General features: G+C 39.0%; 1 protein-coding gene across 1 annotated transcript in view; it reads left to right on the top strand.

The window, feature by feature from the left end:
* The window catches only part of rgs3a (regulator of G protein signaling 3a), a 175135-nt gene that overhangs the window by 85437 nt on the left and 67247 nt on the right, over nt 1-22451 (top strand). The window contains exon 11 of the mRNA XM_059549655.1: nt 9715-9846. Coding sequence (XP_059405638.1) covers nt 9715-9846 — 132 coding nt within the window. The remainder of the gene's footprint in view (nt 1-9714; nt 9847-22451) is intronic.

The raw sequence follows: 22451 nt of genomic DNA, 5'->3' as shown, positions 1-22451 counted from the left end.
TGTTGGAGGTGAACATGGGAGGAGTTCCAGGTCTCCTCACTATGACATAGTCAGTCGTTAACAGGGGGCAGTTCAGAGGGCTCCCCTGACCAGTGAAAAGGCAGGGTCTGGAAGCCAAGCATGCACTGAAAGGGAATTAGGCCAGTGTATGGTTTACGCAAGGAGTTCTGTGCATATTCAACCCATAATAAATAAAGACTCCAGTCGTTCTGGTTGTCGTGACTGTAGGATTGTAAGAATCGAGTTAGTTCCTGGTTAAGTCTCTCCACCTGGCCATTGGACTTGGGGTGATAGCTGGAGGTTAGGCTGACTTTATATTAAGCTCCTGACAGAAAGCAGAGAGGAGAGGATTGGCCTGGTGTTGTGACAGGCTCCGATACCTGTGTTAGATGCATTGATCTACACAGTAAATTCAAGCTCGGGATCAGGATGATTGATGAAAATTGGTGCAGTGGTGAATCACTCCTTCAGTTGATGGAAGGCCTCTGTTGCTGCTGTGGACCAGATGAGACGATGCTTGCCTCTCCTGAGCAATGATGTCAATGGTGTGGCTATAGTGCTGAAGTTGCGTATAAACCGCCTGTAGAAGTTAGCAAACCAAAGGAAATGCTGCAGATCTTTGACATGTTAGGCGTAGGCCAGCTGAAAAATGATTAAATCTTTTTATCATCCATCGCCACCCCGTCTGCACTGATGATGTACCCCAGGAATTAAGTTAGGATTTGATGAAACTTGCACTTCTCAATCTTTCCATACAGTTGGTGTTCGATCAGGGGCTGTAGAACTGCTTGTACATGTTGCACATGAGACTATTGACTATTGACGAGCCCGAACAGCATAACGAGGTACTAGTAGTGCCCTGTGGTGGTAGAAAAGGAAGTTTTTCACTCGTCCCCCTCCTGAATGCGAATTAAGTTGCATGCATTATGTAGGTTGAGCTTGGTAAAGTACTTGGCTGATCGGAGCTGTTCGAAGGCAGTTGGAATTGGATGGCACAATCACTGGTGCGATGAGAAGGAAGTTGCGTGGCTTTATATTTGGTGAAAGCTTCAGCCAGGTTTTGATATTTGGCTGGTAACCACCGAATGGGTGGAACTTCACAATTGTCGGGCTTAGGAGGACTGACCGAGCGGGAATGAGATAACAGGCAGTCCTTGTGACATGATGCAGAACATTGGACAATCTGTCTGGTGGACCAGGAAATACAGGGATTATGTCTCTCCAGCCAGGGCAGACCAAGGATTATGGGTTTCTGGGGTGAATCGATGGTGAAAAGGCTGTCTCAGTATGAAGTGAACCAGTCTTTAGAGTGATGTCCCTGGTGATGAACTTGACGCACCCTGTGCCCAGAAGGCGACCATCTAGTGCTGCTACTGCCACACTGGATTAAAATGAAACGAGAAGGAGAAAAAGAGTCTTGGCAAAATTGATGTCAGTGAAATTACCTGCTGCCCCTGAATCAATCAATGCCATGGTGTCTAGGTATATGTCAGTATGTGTTATAGATACAGATACTTCTAGCATGGATAATGAATATGGATTAGAACTCACCGTAGGCAAACCACTGGTAGTTGGTCACATTCGGCAGGATATTTTTATATGCCCTGGTAAACCACAGTGCAGACACAGATTTTCCTGCCTACAGCATTCTCTCTCTTCTGATGTGAGATAGGTCATGCCAACCTGCATGGGTTCGGGCTCTGCTGTGGCTGGAACTGAGACAGGAGAGGGCAGTACTGAGAGAGACGTGGGGGCGTCTTGAGCGCATCAGGTTGTCAATGCAAATCGCCAGCTCGATGAACTGTTCGACTGTCCTTCCTTGTCGTGGTAAGCAAGTTCAGACTGCAGATCTGCCGTAAGGCCCTTTCGGAACAGTAGTTTCAGCGGATCATTTCCCCAGCCTGTCTGAGCAGCGAGAGTACGAAAGGTAAGAGTGTAATCCTAATAAACCTTTCCATTGGCTAAATGTTCAAATAGAAAGTTATCGAACGATGGAAAAGACATATTTTCACCCTCCCAAACCACAGTAGCCCAGCCTAGTGCTCTTCCAGTCAACAGAGAACAGACAAAGGAGACTTGCCTGTTATCGGTGAGATGGAGTTGAGGTTGTTGATTTATAAATAGTGAACATTGCAGCAGGAAACCCTTACACTTGTGCGTTAGGAGATGGGAAACACCTATGCAGAGTAATCGTTTATAAACATTAACAAATGATGAATAGTTTCCACTTTAGATTGAGTACTGCAAAAGCATGAACAAATGATTAATAAATTATTATTAAAGATGTGTGAATAGGGTAAATTCAGATCTTTTGGGACACTTTTTGCCATTGAGATGACTGCTCATAAGGGTATTAATTATCAGTGTTGGGGAAAGTTACAGTACTTTAAAAAGTAAGGCATTACAATATTGCATTACTCCCTAAAAAGTAACTAATTACGTTACTTAGTTACTTTTTATTGAAAGAAATTACTTTACGTTACTTTTGTGTTACTTTCACGTTACTTTTTAATTATGAGCAGGGCTTATAGCAAATATAAAAGCCCTTTCACACCAAGAAGTTGAATCAATAAACCTCAGGCTGAAAGATAAGTTAATTCACGTCTGTACAATAGAATGCAGGAGAAGAAGGTTCAGCACTCTTCAGCAATAAAAAAATCCATTAAGCACAATTGTTAGTTTATCTAAAGTCATTTTTGCTTATTAGTATGGTTGAACTGGATCATCAAATGTCAGCAGCAAAGACATTAGTTAATAAAATGGGATTAGATACATTTGTGTTATTTAACATGTATTTATTGCAGGTTTGCATCATATTCTGTGTTTGCATTTCACTGTTTGCGAGTGGGATGAATTAATGCACATTCACATTTAGTCTAGAACTACATCATTTTCATACAGAGCACACAACGCCTCTGTTCTTCCTGTTTCTCCCACTATGGTGACAGGAGACTTGTCAGTCAACAAATGGGAAAACAAAGTAACTGGCGTTACTTTTTTGAAAGAGTAACTAGGGATAGTATCTTGTAAATTAAAAAGTAATGCATTACTTTACTAGTTACTTGAAAAACAAATCTGATTACGTAAATCGCGTTCCTTGTAATGCGTTACCCCCAACACTGTTAATTATTAGTAAACGCTTATAAACATTTGTTTAATGTTGCTGTTAAGCATTACGTAATGTTTGTTAATGATTTATACATGAAAGTTATTATAAAGTGTTACCCATTTTTCTTCGGAACCCTTCCTCTTCTGACCTAGAAATGTATTTGTGGTTACGGTCAAGCTGATATATGAAATTCATTTGACTTCAGCTTTGAAATGCAGGCCTGCTGGTTTTTAGGATTTACGTTGCTCTGTTTTTTCCCCTTTGGGGTGCTTTCAGTTGTGTTTTTTTGTTTACTTTTGTGATTTATTAATGAAAACCTGCATTTGGACCCAGACCCTTGTTTACACAGTGTGTTCACTTACTGCACTGTGACAGAATAATCCAGCCAAACATGTGTCCAGCAGGGTGCATTGAGGATTATGCCAGGTACTTTGTGGGAGTGGCTTCCCAGTCGGCTACAAAGACCTGCCTAATGGTCTTTTTATGGGGAGGCCTAGACGAGCCCTTCAAATCCCTTATGCCATACTGGCACCGGAGGACTACATCAATCTGGAGTTGAGCGGCTCAGCTGTCAGGGTGGGGGTGCCTACTCATAATGCTCCCGAGGTGGTGGGGCTTGCTTCAGGCTTTCACGAAGTGGCAGAGCCCACTAATGATCCCTCGGAGGTGGTGGGGCTCGTTTCATGCATTCACAAATTGGCGGAGCCCATTGATGATCCCTCCAAGGCGGCAGGGCTCACTTCCGACCTTCGTAAGTGGCGGAGCCCACTGATGATCCCTGTGAGGTGGTGGGGCTCGCTTTAAGCCTTCACAAAGTGGCAGATTCCACTCACAGTTCCACCCTGTGGTGGCGGTGTCTGTTCACAGTTCCCCCAAAATGGCAACGCCCACTCATAGGGCTCCAGAAGCGGCGGTGTCTGCTCACGATCCTCCCGAGGAGGCGGTGACGCTCACAGTTCCTCCAAGGCAGCAAGGCCTGCTCACGGTCCCCCCGAGGTGGCCATGTCCACTATCGATCTTTCCGAGGCAGCAGTGTCCTCTCACCAGGCTCCTAAGGTGATCCCCACTGTGTTGGCTGCTGGTTCTGCCCTGCGTCCCCATCCTGCCGTCTCTGCCTCAGTCCCCAGGTCCCCCTCCAGCACACAGATCTGGCCCCCTGTCCCTTCCCCTGCTCCACCCCCACTCTGCCGTCCTGCCTGGTTTGGTGCTCGGGAACATCTGGATGCCGTTCCTTAGAGGAGGGGTCCTGTCATGAGTCCAGACCTGATGTTTCTCCCTCTCACCACCAGAGGTCACCATTTACCATACTCCCGACTCCTTTACCTTAACTCCACACACCTGGTCACCTAATCACACACACACAGTTGTTGCCCATCCTGATGGCGATTTACACTCCTTCCCCATGCCACTTCGGCTGGATTAATAGTTGTTGTATGTTGACTAATGCAAGCACTAAGTGGCTGTATGTTGTTGTATTCCTGTTTTTGTTCCGTTTTGGGATTTACATTTCTCTGTTATTTTTTTTACACTTTGGGGTGCTTTCAGTTGTGTTTAATTATATGATTTATGAATAAAGACCTGCATTTGGACCCAGACCCTTGTTTACACAGTGTGTTCATTTAATGAGCCATGACACACACAGGCTAACCAGGGCTAACAAGGGACAGGTGGAGGTGATTAGTTGTCATGGTGACTAACAAGGGTAACAAAATTTATTAATAGGCATTAGTTCCTATAATAGTTTTTTAATAGGCTATAGTTCCTATAATAATATAATAGATCCACTAACACTTTAGAATAGGGAACACTTATTCAGTTTTAATCTATGACTTTTCCCTCAATAAATTCCTAATTTGCTGCATATTAATAGTTAGTAAGGCAGTTGTTAAGTTTAGGTATTTGGTAGGACTAGGGATGTGCTGTAGAATAAGGTCATGTAGAATAAGGCATTACTATGTGCTTAATTATTACTAATAAATGGCTAATACTCTAGTTATATGCATGCTAATAAGCAACTAGTTAAGAGACCCTAAAATAAAGTTTTACCATAGATGCTATAATAGGCATACTTGTACTGTTTGTATGTTTTATAATGGATTTAATGCTACACTTGCTTATCATTTGTCATAAATATCCTTTTGTTATTAAAAATACCACGAGTTGCTTAAAAAACATACAGAAAATATATTGTCATAATCATTTGTCTTTTTGCTTTCATATTTCATGATTAGAAAAATGTTTCTCTCATTTATTTATTTATTTATTTATTTTCATACGGAAGTGGAGAGATACCTGACTGACAGATCTGAATGTGCTCTGATTCATAACAATCGTGCATGTGGAAGAAAATGCTGTATTAAGAACATGTTAGAGAAAAAAATCTGTTTTCAGATACCAATAAAACAAGAACTCAGCATTCACTCTCTTCTCTCTTCTGGGATGCTCTTCTTCACTCTTTGTTTACACTGGTTTAGGAAACAACTCTTGCCACTCTCCACTCTTGCCATTTTGTGCAACAGCAGCTGCTCCGGGCACATGATCTAAGATCAAGGCTGTGTTTCCCAAAAGCATTGTATGCTTAAGTACATCATAGACCCAGTGGAGCTACGATCAACTTGAGCTTATGATGCTTCTAGGAAACGCAGCCCAAATCTAATTGTCCCTTCGCAAAGAGCTTGATTGACAGGTGATCTGACCAATCATAACAACAAATCTGCCATTTTGTCCAACAAACCAGACAGGCTCTGTGACAAACAAATCATACTGGAGACTTTGCTGAACTTAAAGGTAGGGCAGGTGATTTCAGAAAGGCTATCTTTGAAAGCAAGACCACCCCACCCTTTGTGCGTAATCACTCTGCAAAGCCATGCCTCCTTCAAAATACAAGAATGCGCTCCATCAGAGCAGAGATTAACCAGTGACATGATGAGAGATGCTGTTGGTTGAGGGTTGAATACAGCGCTGCCAGATAACTTTGTTTCATTCACTACTGAATAAACATTACATTACAAAGTACATAATATTACAATAATAGCACCTTTCACTCTTGCCGTAACACGCTGATGATGTACATGTCTGTGCGAACAGGGTGTGCATAGGTATGCAAATACATGTTGACAGGCAGGTAGAACAGCCTATTGTAATGTTTGGACTGAACATTTTGATTTGATGTACATTTCATGGTCCTACGCCTTCAATAAACATTACAAATACATATAGATAATTTTAGATCACTTAATTTAGTGATTACTATTGGGATGTGAAGAGACATTCAACAAAAGTCTTTGAACCAAATCACTTATCCTGCCTTTAAACTTACACTTGTTTGTCACCCATTTTTGTGGTTTAAATAAAATACAATCTGATGTTCATTCATGTTTATTTCTTACTTTACGTAAATTTATACTTCAGGGTTGTTGAATGCTTGAATCTGATTGGCTGATGAACATTCTGAGGTGTGCAATTATTTTCAGGGAAACACATGGCGAACGTAGTTCCAGGCAGCTCTCTTGACCGCATTACAGTTCCATAACACTTTGCATAGTTAACTGTAATAACGGAAATTAGCATACAGTACCTACCCAGCACACAGGACTAACAAAAACAACAACAGACAGAGGTAGCCTAATTCACACAAGCTCTCTCTCTTTCTTTCTCTTTCTCTGTGTGTTTCTGTCTCTTTCACTCTCTTTTTAATAACTTAATTAATAACTGCATTAGAATGCTACCAATGGCTCAAGCCTCCATTACCAGCTTTAAAATTGTTTTGGAACTAGAAAAAGAGGCGTTGGATGAGATGCGGAAGAAATAATCACAATAGCATTTTAAGTAAAAAAAACTGGATGGATCCCTTTAAATACTGCATATCATCTGATCGATGTCTTGAGGTGTGGTAACCATAGTGTAAACTGAATAATTGACTCCGGGCCGTTTAATTATTCGAAAAATAATGCACACCCAAGGTGTAATGGCCACGACTCACCACATCGGGTGTGCATTATTTTTTGAATAAATCAACGACCCGTCGTTAATTATTCCTTACATTAAAAGGCCATCGTATCATCATCGTAGTTGAGTATCAGCTTGACCTTGTTTTCTAAAAGAGTGGCTACTTCAGAACCCTATCCCTAACCCTAACCAACAGCTTTAGCTTTCTGATAAAATAGCCCAAGAGAACAAAGCTACTTTTTTTTATATTAAATGCAGTTGACGAACCACAGTGTTTTTTCTTTTAGTTTTTAAATTAGGTGGCCAGTGTTACAGACTCTTTCAGAATAATTGTAAAACTGCAAACAAGCTATATTTTGTCTAAGGGACTAATGATTAGTTATATTGCATGTTGATTTTGGGACAATTTTTGTAGCCACAGTGAAATTGCTTGTAATGTATGCAATCTGTAAATTGTTGCTAAAGATGGTGTCCTTAAAAAAGTCCTGAAGTCCTAGATGTGTCCAGTTCTAAAGACATGTTAGCAATACAAGCCCTTAATTAAAATGTTAGGCACACAGGCCCTTAAAATAGTCTTCTCTCTAACTGCAGACTGATCTGCAGTAAGACAAAAGGAAAACTACTGAATTAATTAATTTTTTTTTTTTTACCTGTTTGTTTAATATTATTTAATGTGTAATTCCTGGTTCAGGAACTTTGGTCTGTGGCTGGATGAAGCGACCAGCAGCAGCTGGGAAATATTGGAACACAAGTCTCTTGGTCCCTGAGGCAGCCAGATGCAGCCCATATCTGAGCTGAAGATCTGGCTGATAGTTGTCCAGGAACACATTTCTGGAATTGTATGTCCCCAGTTACTCTGTTTTGTGGTGGAGGCTGTGTGAATTTGCTAATCTTTTGTCCTCTCAGTGGAATTGTTTGATGACTTATTTTCAGAGACCTATTTCATAAACCCCATTTCATGTAAAATGATGTGACCATTTTATTGAAGTGTCAGTCAAAGCATCACAACATGAGTTCAGATGCATATTTCTTATGTGATGGGACATACAGTTATGGTGATTTAACCCTTTTGGGTCTAAGGGTGTTTTGGGGGCCTGGAGGGGTTTTGACATGCCCTGATATTTGTGCTTTTTTCAGTTGCTTATAAATATACATGGTTACAGACTGAAAACACTGTATTCGGTACAAACTGGGCTACAATAATATGTAAATAGCATGTATGTACATGATTGTGTTTTTGAGAAAACAATGTTTATGCGTGGTTAGTAAAAAACTAATTTTGAGGTCACTGAAATAAGGCCATATAACACATACAGAACATTTGTTCACAAGACTTTTAAGAACTGGATCTTGTAGCCTAGAATTTTTGTTTCAAAATGATGTGAAAACCATCTTGTTTACTTGATCTCAGAAAACAATATATTGATTAAAAACATCCAATACATCACTGTCCACTTACGCTGTTTGCAAAAGAGGCATTCTTCTTCCTAACATTTCCTTTTGTGAAAATGAGAAAAATGATACAGAGCTGGAATAACATTCAGTAAATTTCCATTTGGAGAAACTTTTCAATAAAAGATTTTAACCACATCAACTCTGGGGACCCACCGGTGGGTCCAATATTGCATATGCCTAATTCTCAAAAAATCAAAATAACAGCTGAAGTGGTTAATGCATCTCAAGAATGACATCATCATCACCAGCTATATGGAGCTTTAGTCTAAGGCTGAGACTGATGGTTTCAGGCCACTTTATTAAGTTGAAATGATGGATCGAACAGGATGACTTATATTGATTTTGGTGCTGGACTGATAAGCCACTGAGTTTAATCATTCCTCACACAATAACAGCAGCTTCCTCCTAGGTTTAGTTTCTTTTCTGTCTGAAAGTGAGGCATAAATGCTATCACCCATGCTAAACTTCATCCATGACCTGTGAACACATAATCTTTAATATGTGTTTACACCTGGTACAATGTGGTACCAAAAATAATTGATTGATTGATTAAAATTGACTTTTTATCTCAGAATTGTGTTTTCACCTCAGAATTGTAACTTTTTTTTTTTCAGTAGAATTATGAGTTAACATACTTTAGTTCTAAGAGAAAAGGCCAGAATTATGTGAACTATATATATACTAAACATTCTGGCCTTTTCACTTTGGTACACACACACACACACACACACACACGCACGCACACACGCACGCACGCACGCACACACACACACACACAAATGCATGAAGAAATGAACTAGAAATTATTTATATTTTATTGAAAATGTAAGTAGTAAGTAATTTTAATGTAATGAAAGTAATGATCTTGTGTCAATTAGCATTGTTACGAGAGCATCCTTTTGTGACAAATGTATAAATCAGTGCACAGTTGGGGTCTTAAGATGTCTTTTATTAACAAAATGGATCATACCCATATCTCTAATCACTTCTGGCAGTACTTGAAATGTTAATAAGACACACAAACAAATAAGAGCTTTTCTCTTTCTCTTACCACAGTGAAAAAATCCTGGCTTCTCTAAGTTTCCCTGCACTACAAACTAAATAAGTCAAGCAATGTTTTTTTTACTTCACTTGACCGAACCCCATAAACATTTGCATGCTACAATATTAATCTGTGTCTCTCTCTGTCTGTGTCTCAGCAGAAATGTGATTGTCTTTTGAGTCTGGAAGCAAATTCCCTGGAGCAAAAATCAAGAGTGTGTCAGTGTTTGAGCGAGAACATAAAAAAACAGCTGCAGCTGCACGCAAGACAGACTTTCTGCCCACCTCAGCAGGTACAGTACATGCTTGCTTTTTCTCTGGATTTACTTATGACTCACCAATATGGGCCTGAAAGAACATTTGTCATTCCGAATGTTGTTGTCGTGTCAGCCGTGGCTTCAGTGTCTATTTCTAGGGGGCGGGACACTTTAGACTCCAGAGAGCATTTGATTGGACAGAAAGTTTAATAGGAAGCTGAAGTGTCATGTAATCAAAATCGCTGATCTGTACTGGCGGTTTTGAATGCTTATATATTGTAAATTGTGTCATTGTTATGGAGCACACTAGCTACGTGAAGGCTAACATATTCAGACTAAAAGCCAAAAATAAAATAAAATTATATTTCGATTTCATGGGTTCTTTAAAAGCAAGCATGTTCCTAATACAACTACAGTTTAAGACTTGCATATACCTAATAAACAGCTTAAAGAACAATTATGTTTCCAATACAACTAAATCGAACAAGCTTGTCAGATACTCGAACAGAATCACACTAAGCAGACTGAGCAACAACTCTTACAGCGGTTATATTGCCAATATGATCACGTTATCCTAGCACGAGCATTTTACAGAAAAACGTCTAATAAGCCTTAAGCATTGTGGATAGCCTTAGCAACAAGCATGTTGCCAATAACCTGAGAGCATTAAAAAGTAACTTATCTCAGCTTGTGAAGACATTCAGAGATAAATGGAGAATTAAACAATGTCAGCTGTGATGTGGATGCTTGATCTCTTGATATACTTCTTCATGCGAGGAGTGCAGATCCCATCTAAACATGTTCTTGAGTCACTTTAGTACTGTATAACTCACGGAGTCCGTGTCAATAATGCACAAAGCTAAACAATGCTAACTCAGTCACTTACAATCAGGCAGCTTATGATCAATGCGGCTAGTATTGAAGTTCACAAACTGAAATTAATCTGAGGCAAAGTCCATGGGGGGAACATATTCCTCTCGCTAAATACCTTATTGCACAATTTCTAGTGAGATGATAGGGTTTGCCTGTCGAATTCACCTTTTAATTAGTTGTTGAGCAACACGAAAGCTGCTGATAATACAGAATGATCTTATTTATGGGTCCTGTGATAGGTGTCGCATCCCTATAGGTATACATGAATAAATTGAAAGTCATCTGATGCACGTGTGACTCACGTGACCTCCCAGAACGAGTGCTACAGTTGATGTTTGTTATAAAAAAAATCCATCAAGACATTTTTATCTTCAAACCATTGCTTCTGCGTGGCTAAAATATGAGTCCTCTTATCAGTAATATGGCTTTGGATTACCTGTGGATCATTGTGATGTTTTTTATCAGCGGTTTTTACTTTTATTCTGATGGCAACCATTTACTGCAGAGGATCCATTGGTGAGCAGGGCATGTAATACTAAATTTCTCCAAATCTGTTCAGATAAAGAAATAATCTCATCTATGTATTGAATTGCCTGAGGGTGAGTGAATTGTCAGCAAACTTTCATTTTTGCATGAACTATTCCTTTAAGGCCTCTAGTCTCTCCATTTTCAGGGTCACACATTCAGTGACTGCATGAGTACGGGTGACTCAGGATTATTGTCAGCATAATGAAGGCTACTGGGAAATAGTTCTGAAGTGCTGACATCTGTTGTACTATTAGCTGTCAGTACATAGACATCACAGTCTTTGGCACAATTTTCACTCTGAACAGCATGAACTAACTGGGTAATAATCTCTTTCTGGACCATGTTTCTCATCCAATCGTCTCCTATTATCACTCATTCTCTTTCCAAATGTAGATTGTAGGTACAGTTCATTTCAATATCAACTTGTACAGCATCAACTAGAAAAGCTTTAATTTTGCTTTGTTCATCACACAAAGTGATCTTGTTGCTTCAGACCTGGATTAAACTACTGGTTATTTTTTGGTAATGTGCAGTATGATGTCACATTAACATGGTGGCACTCTGATAATAATAATGAAAAATCATTGAGGAAACAAATGTATTAGTGAGTGAATGTTTTGGCACTAAATCTGTTTGGCAAATGTTTGAAGAGAAAAGTGTAAATGTACCTTCCTTTTTGCAGGTTGATATTCGTACACCTGCAAAAAAAATGCTAGTATGGCCATTTTTCATGTGTTCTGAGTCTGATAAGGTTGGAAGTCTGATATTTTTTAAAAATGTCCCACATTGATTGGAACAGAATTAGTCCAATAGGCTTTGAGTCAGATCTCGCACCTGCTATCATTTATTCCTCTGCTCTCTATTGACATGAAAGAGAAGGTGCGTGTTGATCACAGATGCTTTTATCAGCCTTTGAATTAGCTTTCACTCTTTTTCTCTTCCTCTCTTTTGCTTTATGGCTCTCTTCACCTCTCTGTTACATCCTTCTATCTGTCTGTCTGTTTGTTTGCGGGTTTCCAGACGGGTTTTTCAAGAAGTACTCACTGCAGCTGTGAAACGAGGTGGATCAGTGTAAATGTCTGTGTGTGTGTCTTGGATATAGCTGCGCTTCTCAAAGTGACCCAAAATGAGTTGCAGGTTTTTTAAGACAGCACGTCTGGACCTTCTTTTGGTTTGTTCTTGAACTCTATAGAGATTGTTGTAATGGCTGTTGAATAGATTTCATTATTGAGTGTGCCATTAATTAGCATTATTTATATATGTATAATGTTTTGTTGCTTTTCTCTTTATGTGGATTATTTGCCTGTGGATTTATTAAAGACTATCTTCTGCCTTCATCTTTGTTCTTCTGTGTGTTCTAAAACAGAGATCCGTGGCACATGCATTGTTAGTATAGTGAATAAAAAGACCAGTTTTCAGTCAGTTTTTAAAAGGGAAGATAAAGCCCATACCTTTTGTCACTGACATCAAAGGTAGAGCATCCAGTCCTGGCACAAATGTATATGTCACATAAATGGCCAAAATATTTACAGCTGCATGATGTCCTCTCATTCTTTTATAACTATGAACAAAAATACACAATAATACTCATACATGAGGGGATAGCTGGAAAATTACCCAACTTAAGTAATAATTATAAGTAATACTTAAGTAAATATCTTGAATACTTCAGATTCCCTGGTCATACCAAATGTAAATTCCTTTGTAGGATGAATGAATAGAAATATTATATTTTGATAGAGGGGTCTGTCAAGTCATTTGTGTAGAGAGAATAGTGAAGACAGCTGATGCTGCAGTGTTGGTGGTCAGTGGTGCTGTTGTAAACTTTCGTGAGCAAATTTAGGCTGCCACTCAGGACACCAATTATAGAGCTTCTGAGAACTTCTAAATATGACAGCTTCCTGCCTACACCGGTCATGACAGATATTTTCCATTATATATGTAAGCCACCTGTTTTTTAGCATCTGAAACATAATTATATTGCAAAGCGACACACACCGCACACACACACACACACACACACACACACACACACACACACACACACACACACACACACACACACACACACATGCTAACATATATATATTGCAATTAACATCAAGCACGCAAAAAGTATGCAAAGTGCATACACATGCAAAGTGCATACACATCTGTATTTGTTGAATGAGAGAGGTATTTAAACCTAAGTTTATCTATAGCACATTTCCCTCACAGCGACAGTTTCAGTTCAATTTGAATTAAATTAGTTTATGCCTGGTGTATAGAATAAATATTTTTTATAATAAATGGTACCATAATTTGTTTATTTTATACTTTTGTTTTTCATTCCTGTTCTGTTTTGCCATTAAATTGAATGGAATTTTTTTATTTTATTTCTTTTGTGGTGTGAGGGAAACTAAAATACATGTTCTTTCTTTGTAATGATTTCTGAATGTAATACTAAAATGCAACATATCTTTTTTTCCCTCTCTCAACAATGCAGTTTTTACTTGCTTTATACGCCATGCTTTATATTCAGGTGCAAATTATTTTCCAGAAAATGCAGCAGTGCATTCTAGGTTCCCATGGTCCAGGAAAACCCTACCCGATTATTTCCTGAAATTAATATAGTCTTAAGTGTCAAAGATCATGTCAGTTTTCAAAATGTCCTAGAATATGAATTGGTCAAAGACTGACAGAAACACAAGGGCAGCTAGATTAGCGCCCATGTGGAGACTCATGGGAAATGTCATCTAACTGTCATTTCCTTCAATACATGTTTCATTTCATTGTGCAGTGTAATGATGCTATTGCTGTCTGTGGTCTACCTACAAACTCAGTGTGTTCTGTCTGCTCTCAGTGAACACAGGCTCAATTACTGTTTGATTTATTTACTTTATTACCCTAGTTTTTGAAGACAAAAGCATTAAGAATGAGATGTTGTTGCACTTTAATTGCATAAAACTGTATGTATACTTCTGTAATTCAGTAGTAAATTTAGCATTTTTGCAACTAACTGTTCTAATAGTCTAAAAAGTAATTTGTTATTAGAATTATTTCATTTCTGTTTCAGACATGCATCAGTTAATAAGATAAAAAAAATGCAGACAGACATAGGGCAGTTACTGTCACGTTCGGTGTTATGGAAAACACAGGAGAGAGAACCAATTGCGAGTACGTCTTTAATAAAGGGAAATCCAAAGAGAATACACAGTCCAGGCAGGGTCAAAGCCGGTAAATCCAAACATAACATTAAACAAGGCAAGGCAAGGCAAGGCAAGGCAAGGCATTGACGGACATGAATTAACATTTAACATTAAACAAGGACTCCGTGACTAAGACTCAGACAGACCAGGTATAAATACACCAAAGGATGATGGGGAAACAGGAGACAGGTGGGGAACAATCAATTAACTAAACAAGGAGGAAGGTGACCAAATAAGGAGACGGGAAGTGATAAATGATAAACACCGGGGGAACTGAGGACACCTAGTGGAAACCCAGGGAACACAACCCAGACACTGTGACAGTACCCCCTTACTAAGGAGCGGCTCCCAGACGCTCCAAGACAGACACAAAACAGAGACCAGGAGGGAGGCGGACAGGTGGAGGCTCAGGGGGATGGACGGAGGGCCAGACTAACAGAAAGGAACAGGGACCGACATTAACACAAAAACAAAAGGAGAAAAAAAAAAAAAAAAAACAACAACATGAAGCCCCCCAGGGCGGAGCAGAAGACCACCACACCCTTGTGGTCAAGGCCAGAGTCCTCTCGGGCACCGCCTCGGCCTCCGGAACAGCATCGGGCACCGCCTCGGCCTCCGGAACAGCATCGGGCACCGCCTCGGCCTCCGGAACAGCATCGGGCACCGCCTCGGCCTCCGGAACAGCATCGGGCACCGCCTCGGGAACGTCCTCTGGGCTTTGAGGAACGGTAGACGCCTGTCTCCTCCTCCTCCGCCCTCTCTCTTGGCGAGTCGGTGACACCTTGTCTGGAGACTCAGGCGTTGAGTCGGCCATCTTGTGCTGTGGCGCTGGGCTGGCGGCCATCTTGTGCTGTGGCTCTGGGTTGGCGGCCATCTTGTGCTGTGGCTCTGGGCTGGCGGCCATCTTGTGCTGTGGCGCTGGCTCAGCAGCCATGACGTCAACCGTCTTGGGAATCTCTAGGATCTTGGACAGCGTAGCGAAATAGTCCAAGAATGAGTCAGCGGCCCTCTTGGGCGTTGGCGCTGAGCTGGCGGCCATCTTGCACCGTGGCGCTGGACTAGCGGCCATCATGAGCAGTGACGCCACTGTGGCGGACGTGCGCTTCCTCTCTCCTCTCCGTCCGCCATGGTGAGACGGTGGTTCTAATCCATCCCACACGAGCCCCGGGTCGAAGGGCGGCCCTGGTTGAGAGCGGTGCTGAGTATCCTCTCGACCACTCCCTCCTCGGCGACCTCCTCTGGTTCCCCGGAAAACCACCAGGCGAGTTCCTTCAAATCCACTCCTCTCCCGCACTGTGGCTGGGGAGGAGACATAAGCCGACATACCGCTGGCTCTTGTAGTGACGGAGTCCTTCTGTCACGTTCGGTGTTATGGAAAACACAGGAGAGAGAACCAATTGCGAGTACGTCTTTAATAAAGGGAAATCCAAAGAGAATACACAGTCCAGGCAGGGTCAAAACCGGTAAATCCAAACATAACATTAAGCAAGGCAAGGCAAGGCAAGGCAAGGCAAGGCAAGGCAAGGCAAGGCAAGGCAAGGCAAGGCAAGGCAAGGCAAGGCAAGGCAAGGCAAGGCAAGGCATTGACGGACATGAATTAACATTTAACATTAAACAAGGACTCCGTGACTAAGACTCAGACAGACCAGGTATAAATACACCAAAGGATGATGGGGAAACAGGAGACAGGTGGGGAACAATCAATTAACTAAACAAGGAGGAAGGTGACCAAATAAGGAGACAGGAAGTGATAAATGATAAACACCGGGGGAACTGAGGACACCTAGTGGAAACCCAGGGAACACAACCCAGACACTGTGACAGTTACATGATGTTAATAGTGTTTTTTTCAGTCCAAGCAATGGCTGGAAGAAATTATATTTAGCATGCTAATATACAGTATTGATAGCTACTAAATTGACTTATTCTAGTTACACTGACTTTTTTCTTGTTTTGTTGTGCATGATAGTTTGGAAAAGTTTTCTTCAGTTTAATTAAGTTTTTTTTTTAATAGATTTTTTGATTGAACATCTCACAGAACAGTAGGTAGTGAAAGGAGTCAAGGGGAATGTGAGAGAAATTCTGTTCTTATTTGACGTTTTAGAAGTTATAGAATTCATGTTAATCAGTTTTTATGTTAAGCATTTGGCAACACTGTCCTCTTTGAGTTTACTTTTTAGATATATTTTCATAATGTTGACTTTATTCTTAAAATGTTGCTACTTTAATCGTGCTGATATGTATGTACATTAACTGCATATTAACTGATCGACTTAAGACTTAATAAGACTTAAAGTGACAGTTCTCCCAAAAATTAAAATTCATCATTTACTTACCCTCTGGTTGTACCAATCCTGTAGGAGTTTCTTTTTTGTGCATAACCCAATAGAAAGAAATCCTTACAGGTTTGGAACAACTTGAGGGTGAGTAAATGATTACAGAATTTTCCTTTCTTTCCTTTTGAAATATCATGTGTCTGTGGCTATACTTTGGGAACACTTAATGTTTAATGTGTTTCAGTGTTTAATAAAGCATACGTTTCTTGCTGAACATTTTACAGCATGAGCTCATGAGTAATTCATAAGCATGCTGATGTCCTTTCTATCTGTGATGTCCCAAGTTTGACATAATGAGTTTAATGTCTTGGGATTATAGAAATATTGTTTATTGTAGTCGTTCTGTGACACCCCTGGAAACAGCTAAAAATAACCCCTGACCGCTCAACGGTTCTTGCGTCATACTGGACACTCAGGGACTATCTTTACCTCACAATAGTGTGTGTGCGTACACACACACGCGATAGAAAGTAGGCCTATGCATATGTGTGTGTCTGTCCATACGCATGCTATTGTGAGGTAAAGATAGTCCCCGAGTGTGTGTAAGATGGGTAAAAGCAATTTATGAGCAGAAATATATGACTGTCAAATTATATCCGTATGTATATATTGTAATATACAGGTGCTGGTCATATAATTAGAATATCATCGAAGAGTTGATTTATTTAATTCCATTCAAAAAGTGAAACTTGTATATTATATTCATTCATTACACACAGACTGATATATTTCAAATGTTTATTTCTTTTAATTTTGATGATTATAACTGACAACTAAGGAAAATCCCAAATTCAGTATCTCAGAAAATTTGAATATAAATTAAGACCAATACAAAGAAAGGATTTTTAGAAATCTTGGCCATGAACATGAGAGTATGAGCATGTACAGCACTCAATACTTAGTTGGGGCTCCTTTTGCCTGAATTACTGCAACAATGCGGCGTGGCATGGAGTCGATCAGTCTGTGGCACTGCTCAGGTGTTATGAGAGCCCAGGTTGCTCTGATAGTGGCCTTCAGCTCTTCTGCATTGTTGGGTCTGGCATATTGCATCTTCCTCTTACCAATACCCCATACATTTTCTATGGGGTTAATGTCAGGCGAGTATGCTGGCCAGTTAAGAACAGGGATACCATGGTCCTTAAACCAGGTACTGGAAGCTTTGGCACGGTGTGCAGGTGCCAAGTCCTGTTGGAAAATGATATCTGCATCTCCATAAAGTTGGTCAGCAGCAGGAAGCATGAAGTGCTCTAAAACTTCCTGGTATATGGCTGTGTTGACCTTGGACCTAAGAAAACACAGTGGACCAACACCAGCAGATGACATGGCACCCAAAACCATCACTGACTGTGGAAACTTTACACTGGACCTCAAGCAACGTGGATTGTGTGCCTCTCCTCTCTTCCTCCAGACTCTGGGACCCTGATATCCAAAGGAAATGCAAAATTTACTTTCATCAGAGAACATAACTTTGGACCACTCAGCAGCAGTCCAGTCCTTTTTGAAGCGAGACACTTCTGAGACTGTCTGTTGTTCAAGAGTGGCTTGACACAAGGGATGCGACAGCTGAAACCCATCTCTTCATACGTCTGTGTGTAGTGATTCTTGAAGCACTGACTCCAGCTGCAGTCAACTCTTTGTGAATCTCCCCCACATTTTTGAATGGGTTTTGTTTCACAATCCTCTCCAGGGTGCGGTTATCCCTATTGCTTGTACACTTTTTTTCTAACACATCTTTTCCTTCCCTTCGCCTCTCTATTAATGTACTTGCAGAGCTCTGTGAACAGCCAGCCTCTTTTGCAATTAACTTTTGTGTCTTGCCATTCTTGTGCAAGGTGTCACTGGTCGTCTTTTGGACAACTGTCAAGTCAGCAGTCTTTCTCATGATTGTGTAGCCTACAGAACCAGAAAAAAAGAGCATTTAAAGGCTTTGCAAGTGTTTTGAGTTAATTAGCTGATTAGAGTATGGCACCAGGTGTCTTCAATATTGAACCTTTTCACAATATTCAAATTCTCTGAGATACTGAATTTAGGATTTTCCTTAGTTGTCAGTTATAAGCATCAAAATTAACAGAAATAAACATTTGAAATATATCAGTCTGTGTGTAATGAATTAATATAATATACAAGTTTCATTTTTTGATATTCTAATTATATGACCAGCACCTATATATATATATATATATATATATATATATATATATATATATATATAGTACAGACCAAAGGTTTGGACACACCTTCTCATTCAAAGAGTTTTCTTTATTTTCATGACTATGAAAATTGTAGAGTCACACTGTAGCCACATCAAGGGCTATTTGACCAAGAAGGAGAGTGATGGGGTGCTGCGCCAGATGACCTGGCCTCCACAGTCACCGGACCTGAACCCAATCGAGATGGTTTAGGGGTGAGCTGGACCGCAGACAGAAGGCAAAAGGGCCAACAAGGGCTAAGCATCTCTCGGGGAACTCCTTCAAGGCTGTTGGAAGACCATTTCAGGTGACTACCTCTTGAAGCTCATCAAGAGAATGCCAAGATTGTGCAAAGCAGTAATCAAAGCAAAAGGTGGCTACTTTGAAGAACCTAGAATATGACATATTTTCAGTTGTTTCACACTTTTTTGTTATGTATATAATTCCATATATAATTCCATATGTGTTACTTCATAGTTTTGATGCCTTCAGTTTGAATCTACAATTTTCAGTCATGAAAATAAAGAAAACTCTTTGAATTCGAAGGTGTGTCCAAAATTTTGGTCTGTACTGTGTATGTATATATATCTATCTATCTACAGTATATATATATATATATACGGTATATATATATACACACACACTGTAGGGGTGATATCACGATATTAAATTTTTCATATCACGATTATTGTGGCCAACTTGCCATAAGAATTCACGGTATCAATATATCGTGATATCTATAGAAACCTTGTTTAGTGAGTTTTTCTTTTTCACCCAATGAACATAAGGATACTGATAAACGCAGGGCACAAGACTATGGCTTTCTTTTTTGAAGCTCCTTTGAAATAACAAGAGAGAAAATACTGTCAAGTTCAACAGTATGATTAACTAACATGAATGAACAATGAACAATACATTTATTACACAATTTGTTCATCTTTGTTAATAAAAATAGAGTCGTTCATTGTTTATGTTAGTTCATAGTGCATTAATGTTTACAAACACAACTTGTGATTTTAATAATGCATTAGTAAATGCTAAAAATTAACATGAACTAAGATTAATAAATGCTGTGGAAATATTGTTCATTATTATTTATGTTATTTATATATGTTAACTAATGTAATTAACTAATGTTAACTAATTAACCTTATTGAAGAAAGACCGCAGATGAGGCATTAAGTTCATGGCACTGCGACCAACTTAACATTTTACAGAGTTTAATGTGACAATGGTGTCGCTCAGTTTTTCAAGATCTGTTTTAATCATGTAACGGCTCTCCTTGGAGTAGCTGCTAGCGCTGCGTATATATAAAATTAAATTGACAATTAATAAAGAACACAAGTTTGATGATTACATAATTTAATTAGACATTCTCATTTGATTTCTGAATGGTGCTCAACCTTATGGTGCATTAATTTCAGGGTTTAATATAAAATACGAAAAAAACGAAAACCTTGAACTTGTTAAAACAATAGCAAAAGAAAATAATGGATTTATGTTACGTGTGATATACGTTTATTTGATTTATTTAAAGTTGTTACATGAATTTTGGCAATGGTATCAGTTCTGGCATCAAAAAAGATATTTTTGTTTTAGTATGTACATGATTATCAATTTGCTAACTCTTTAGTTTAGCGACCAATTCTCACTATTAACTAGTTTCTTATTAGCATGCATATTACTAGCATATTGACTGTTATTATGCTATTTAATCACATACTAATGCATTATTCTGCATGTCCATATTTCCGATCCCTTAATCGTTAAACCCCATGCCTAAATTTAACTACTACCTTACTTACTATTAATAAGCAGCAATTTTGGAGTTTATTGAGGGAAATCTTTTAGTTAATAGTAAATATGTGTTCCTTAATCCTTATGACAAATTTTAATGTTAGGTGTGATTAATCACAGAACATGTGCAATTAATTATTATTTTACATTGATTCACAGTTCTAGTGCCAAAATCACATGCAACTATCTACAAATACTAGTGAGATGAGGCTGGCAGCTCACTTAGTTTAAAACAGTGTCCATGTTGTCTTTATGTGAATTCCTGCAAAAGGTTTAAACACACAAAACACACACATATACAGTTTTGCTGACCGTTTCTCATTTTGTTCCTTAGGAGAGCATAATGAGCGATTAGAAGCTGTACAGAGACAGATGGCTGTGTAGTAAATCCGTGTTTCTGTCATTAAAGGGATACTTAGGAATACTTAGTGTGTTAATCAATGTTATATGTAAATGAAAACCTAAATTAAATCTGTTCATCATCGTGCGACTGTGTCTCTTCAGAAGACTTGGATTAAGCTGCTTGATTTATATAGATTACTTTTACTTTTGGGATGTATTTTTGATGGATGGAGAGACATCTCTCATGTTTCTTTAAAGTATTTAATATCGGTGTTATTTTATGTGTTTTGGCAATTATGGAATTTATGGGTAAATGATAACAGAATTTTAATTTTTGGGTGAACTATGTTTGTAAGATGTATCTTGATGTCTGCCTTATAAATATGAATTAGCTCTCAGTCTTTACAAATGGCCACATATACTGCACATCACATTTTTTTTAAATCATATTTAATTTCACTTAATTCTCTTGTCAAGCTTGTTAAGGAATATTCATCTTTTGATGGATCTTGTTTGGTTGTCTTTAAAGAGAGGGCAGCCTTTAATTAGACTATCCATTACTGTAATGTTATGTCAGTCCTGCATGGCAGATATGTTTTATGGTAATTATATGCTATTTATTGTTTTCTGATGAACTGATTTTAAGGGTCTATGAGACTTTAATGACACTGATGTGCAACTGTGATTTAATGTGTACACTGTAACAAATTTCTGTAGTTTTCACAGCATTATTACTGTAAGATGAACAAATCCATACTGTAGAATATGTTTACACTATTTTGCTGTAAATCTGCAAAGCATCATGGGTGAAATTACAATAGCGGGAAATTTTACAGTAAAAGTAAAATTAGAGCACAGTAATTTTGAGCGGGATTTTTTCTCAGCTGGATTAACCGAGGAGATGTATCTACTTTTTTCCATTTAACCTCTGAAAGGTAAAGTCGCTCATTATTTTTTCATAATTTTTATCATATAATTGCTGTTATATTTGCAGTCTTCCCTCGTGAAGTTAACGTTACACGTCTTTCACTTTCAGAGTTCACCATTAGAGTGCACATGCGAGAGATAAGAGGAAAAAGACTTCCACATTTTAAATATTTGTTATATATTTTATGAAAATTATTTTTTTAATATATTTTCATTCCTGGCAAACATTTTATTGATAACATCATTAGTTCGGTAAAGTACTAACACTGCTGGATAAAAATAACTCTGGAATTGTGTCTGTGTATGTTTGTGGATTAGCCGTTTGAAACCGCATATTCGTTTATCTCTTGCTAGATACTGCACGAGGATGTTGCTTTAAAACTGAAAGAAAACGCAGCAACAGGTATTATTTTAAAACTGCACGACATATTTCAAAGGACTAAGTTATGCTTTTATTCATT

This window comes from Carassius carassius, chromosome 5 (assembly GCF_963082965.1).
Source record: "Carassius carassius chromosome 5, fCarCar2.1, whole genome shotgun sequence".
In the NCBI taxonomy this organism is placed as follows: domain Eukaryota; kingdom Metazoa; phylum Chordata; class Actinopteri; order Cypriniformes; family Cyprinidae; genus Carassius; species Carassius carassius.
The sequence above is the reverse complement of the archived record's forward strand: the minus strand, read 5'-3'. Positions and strand labels throughout refer to the sequence as shown.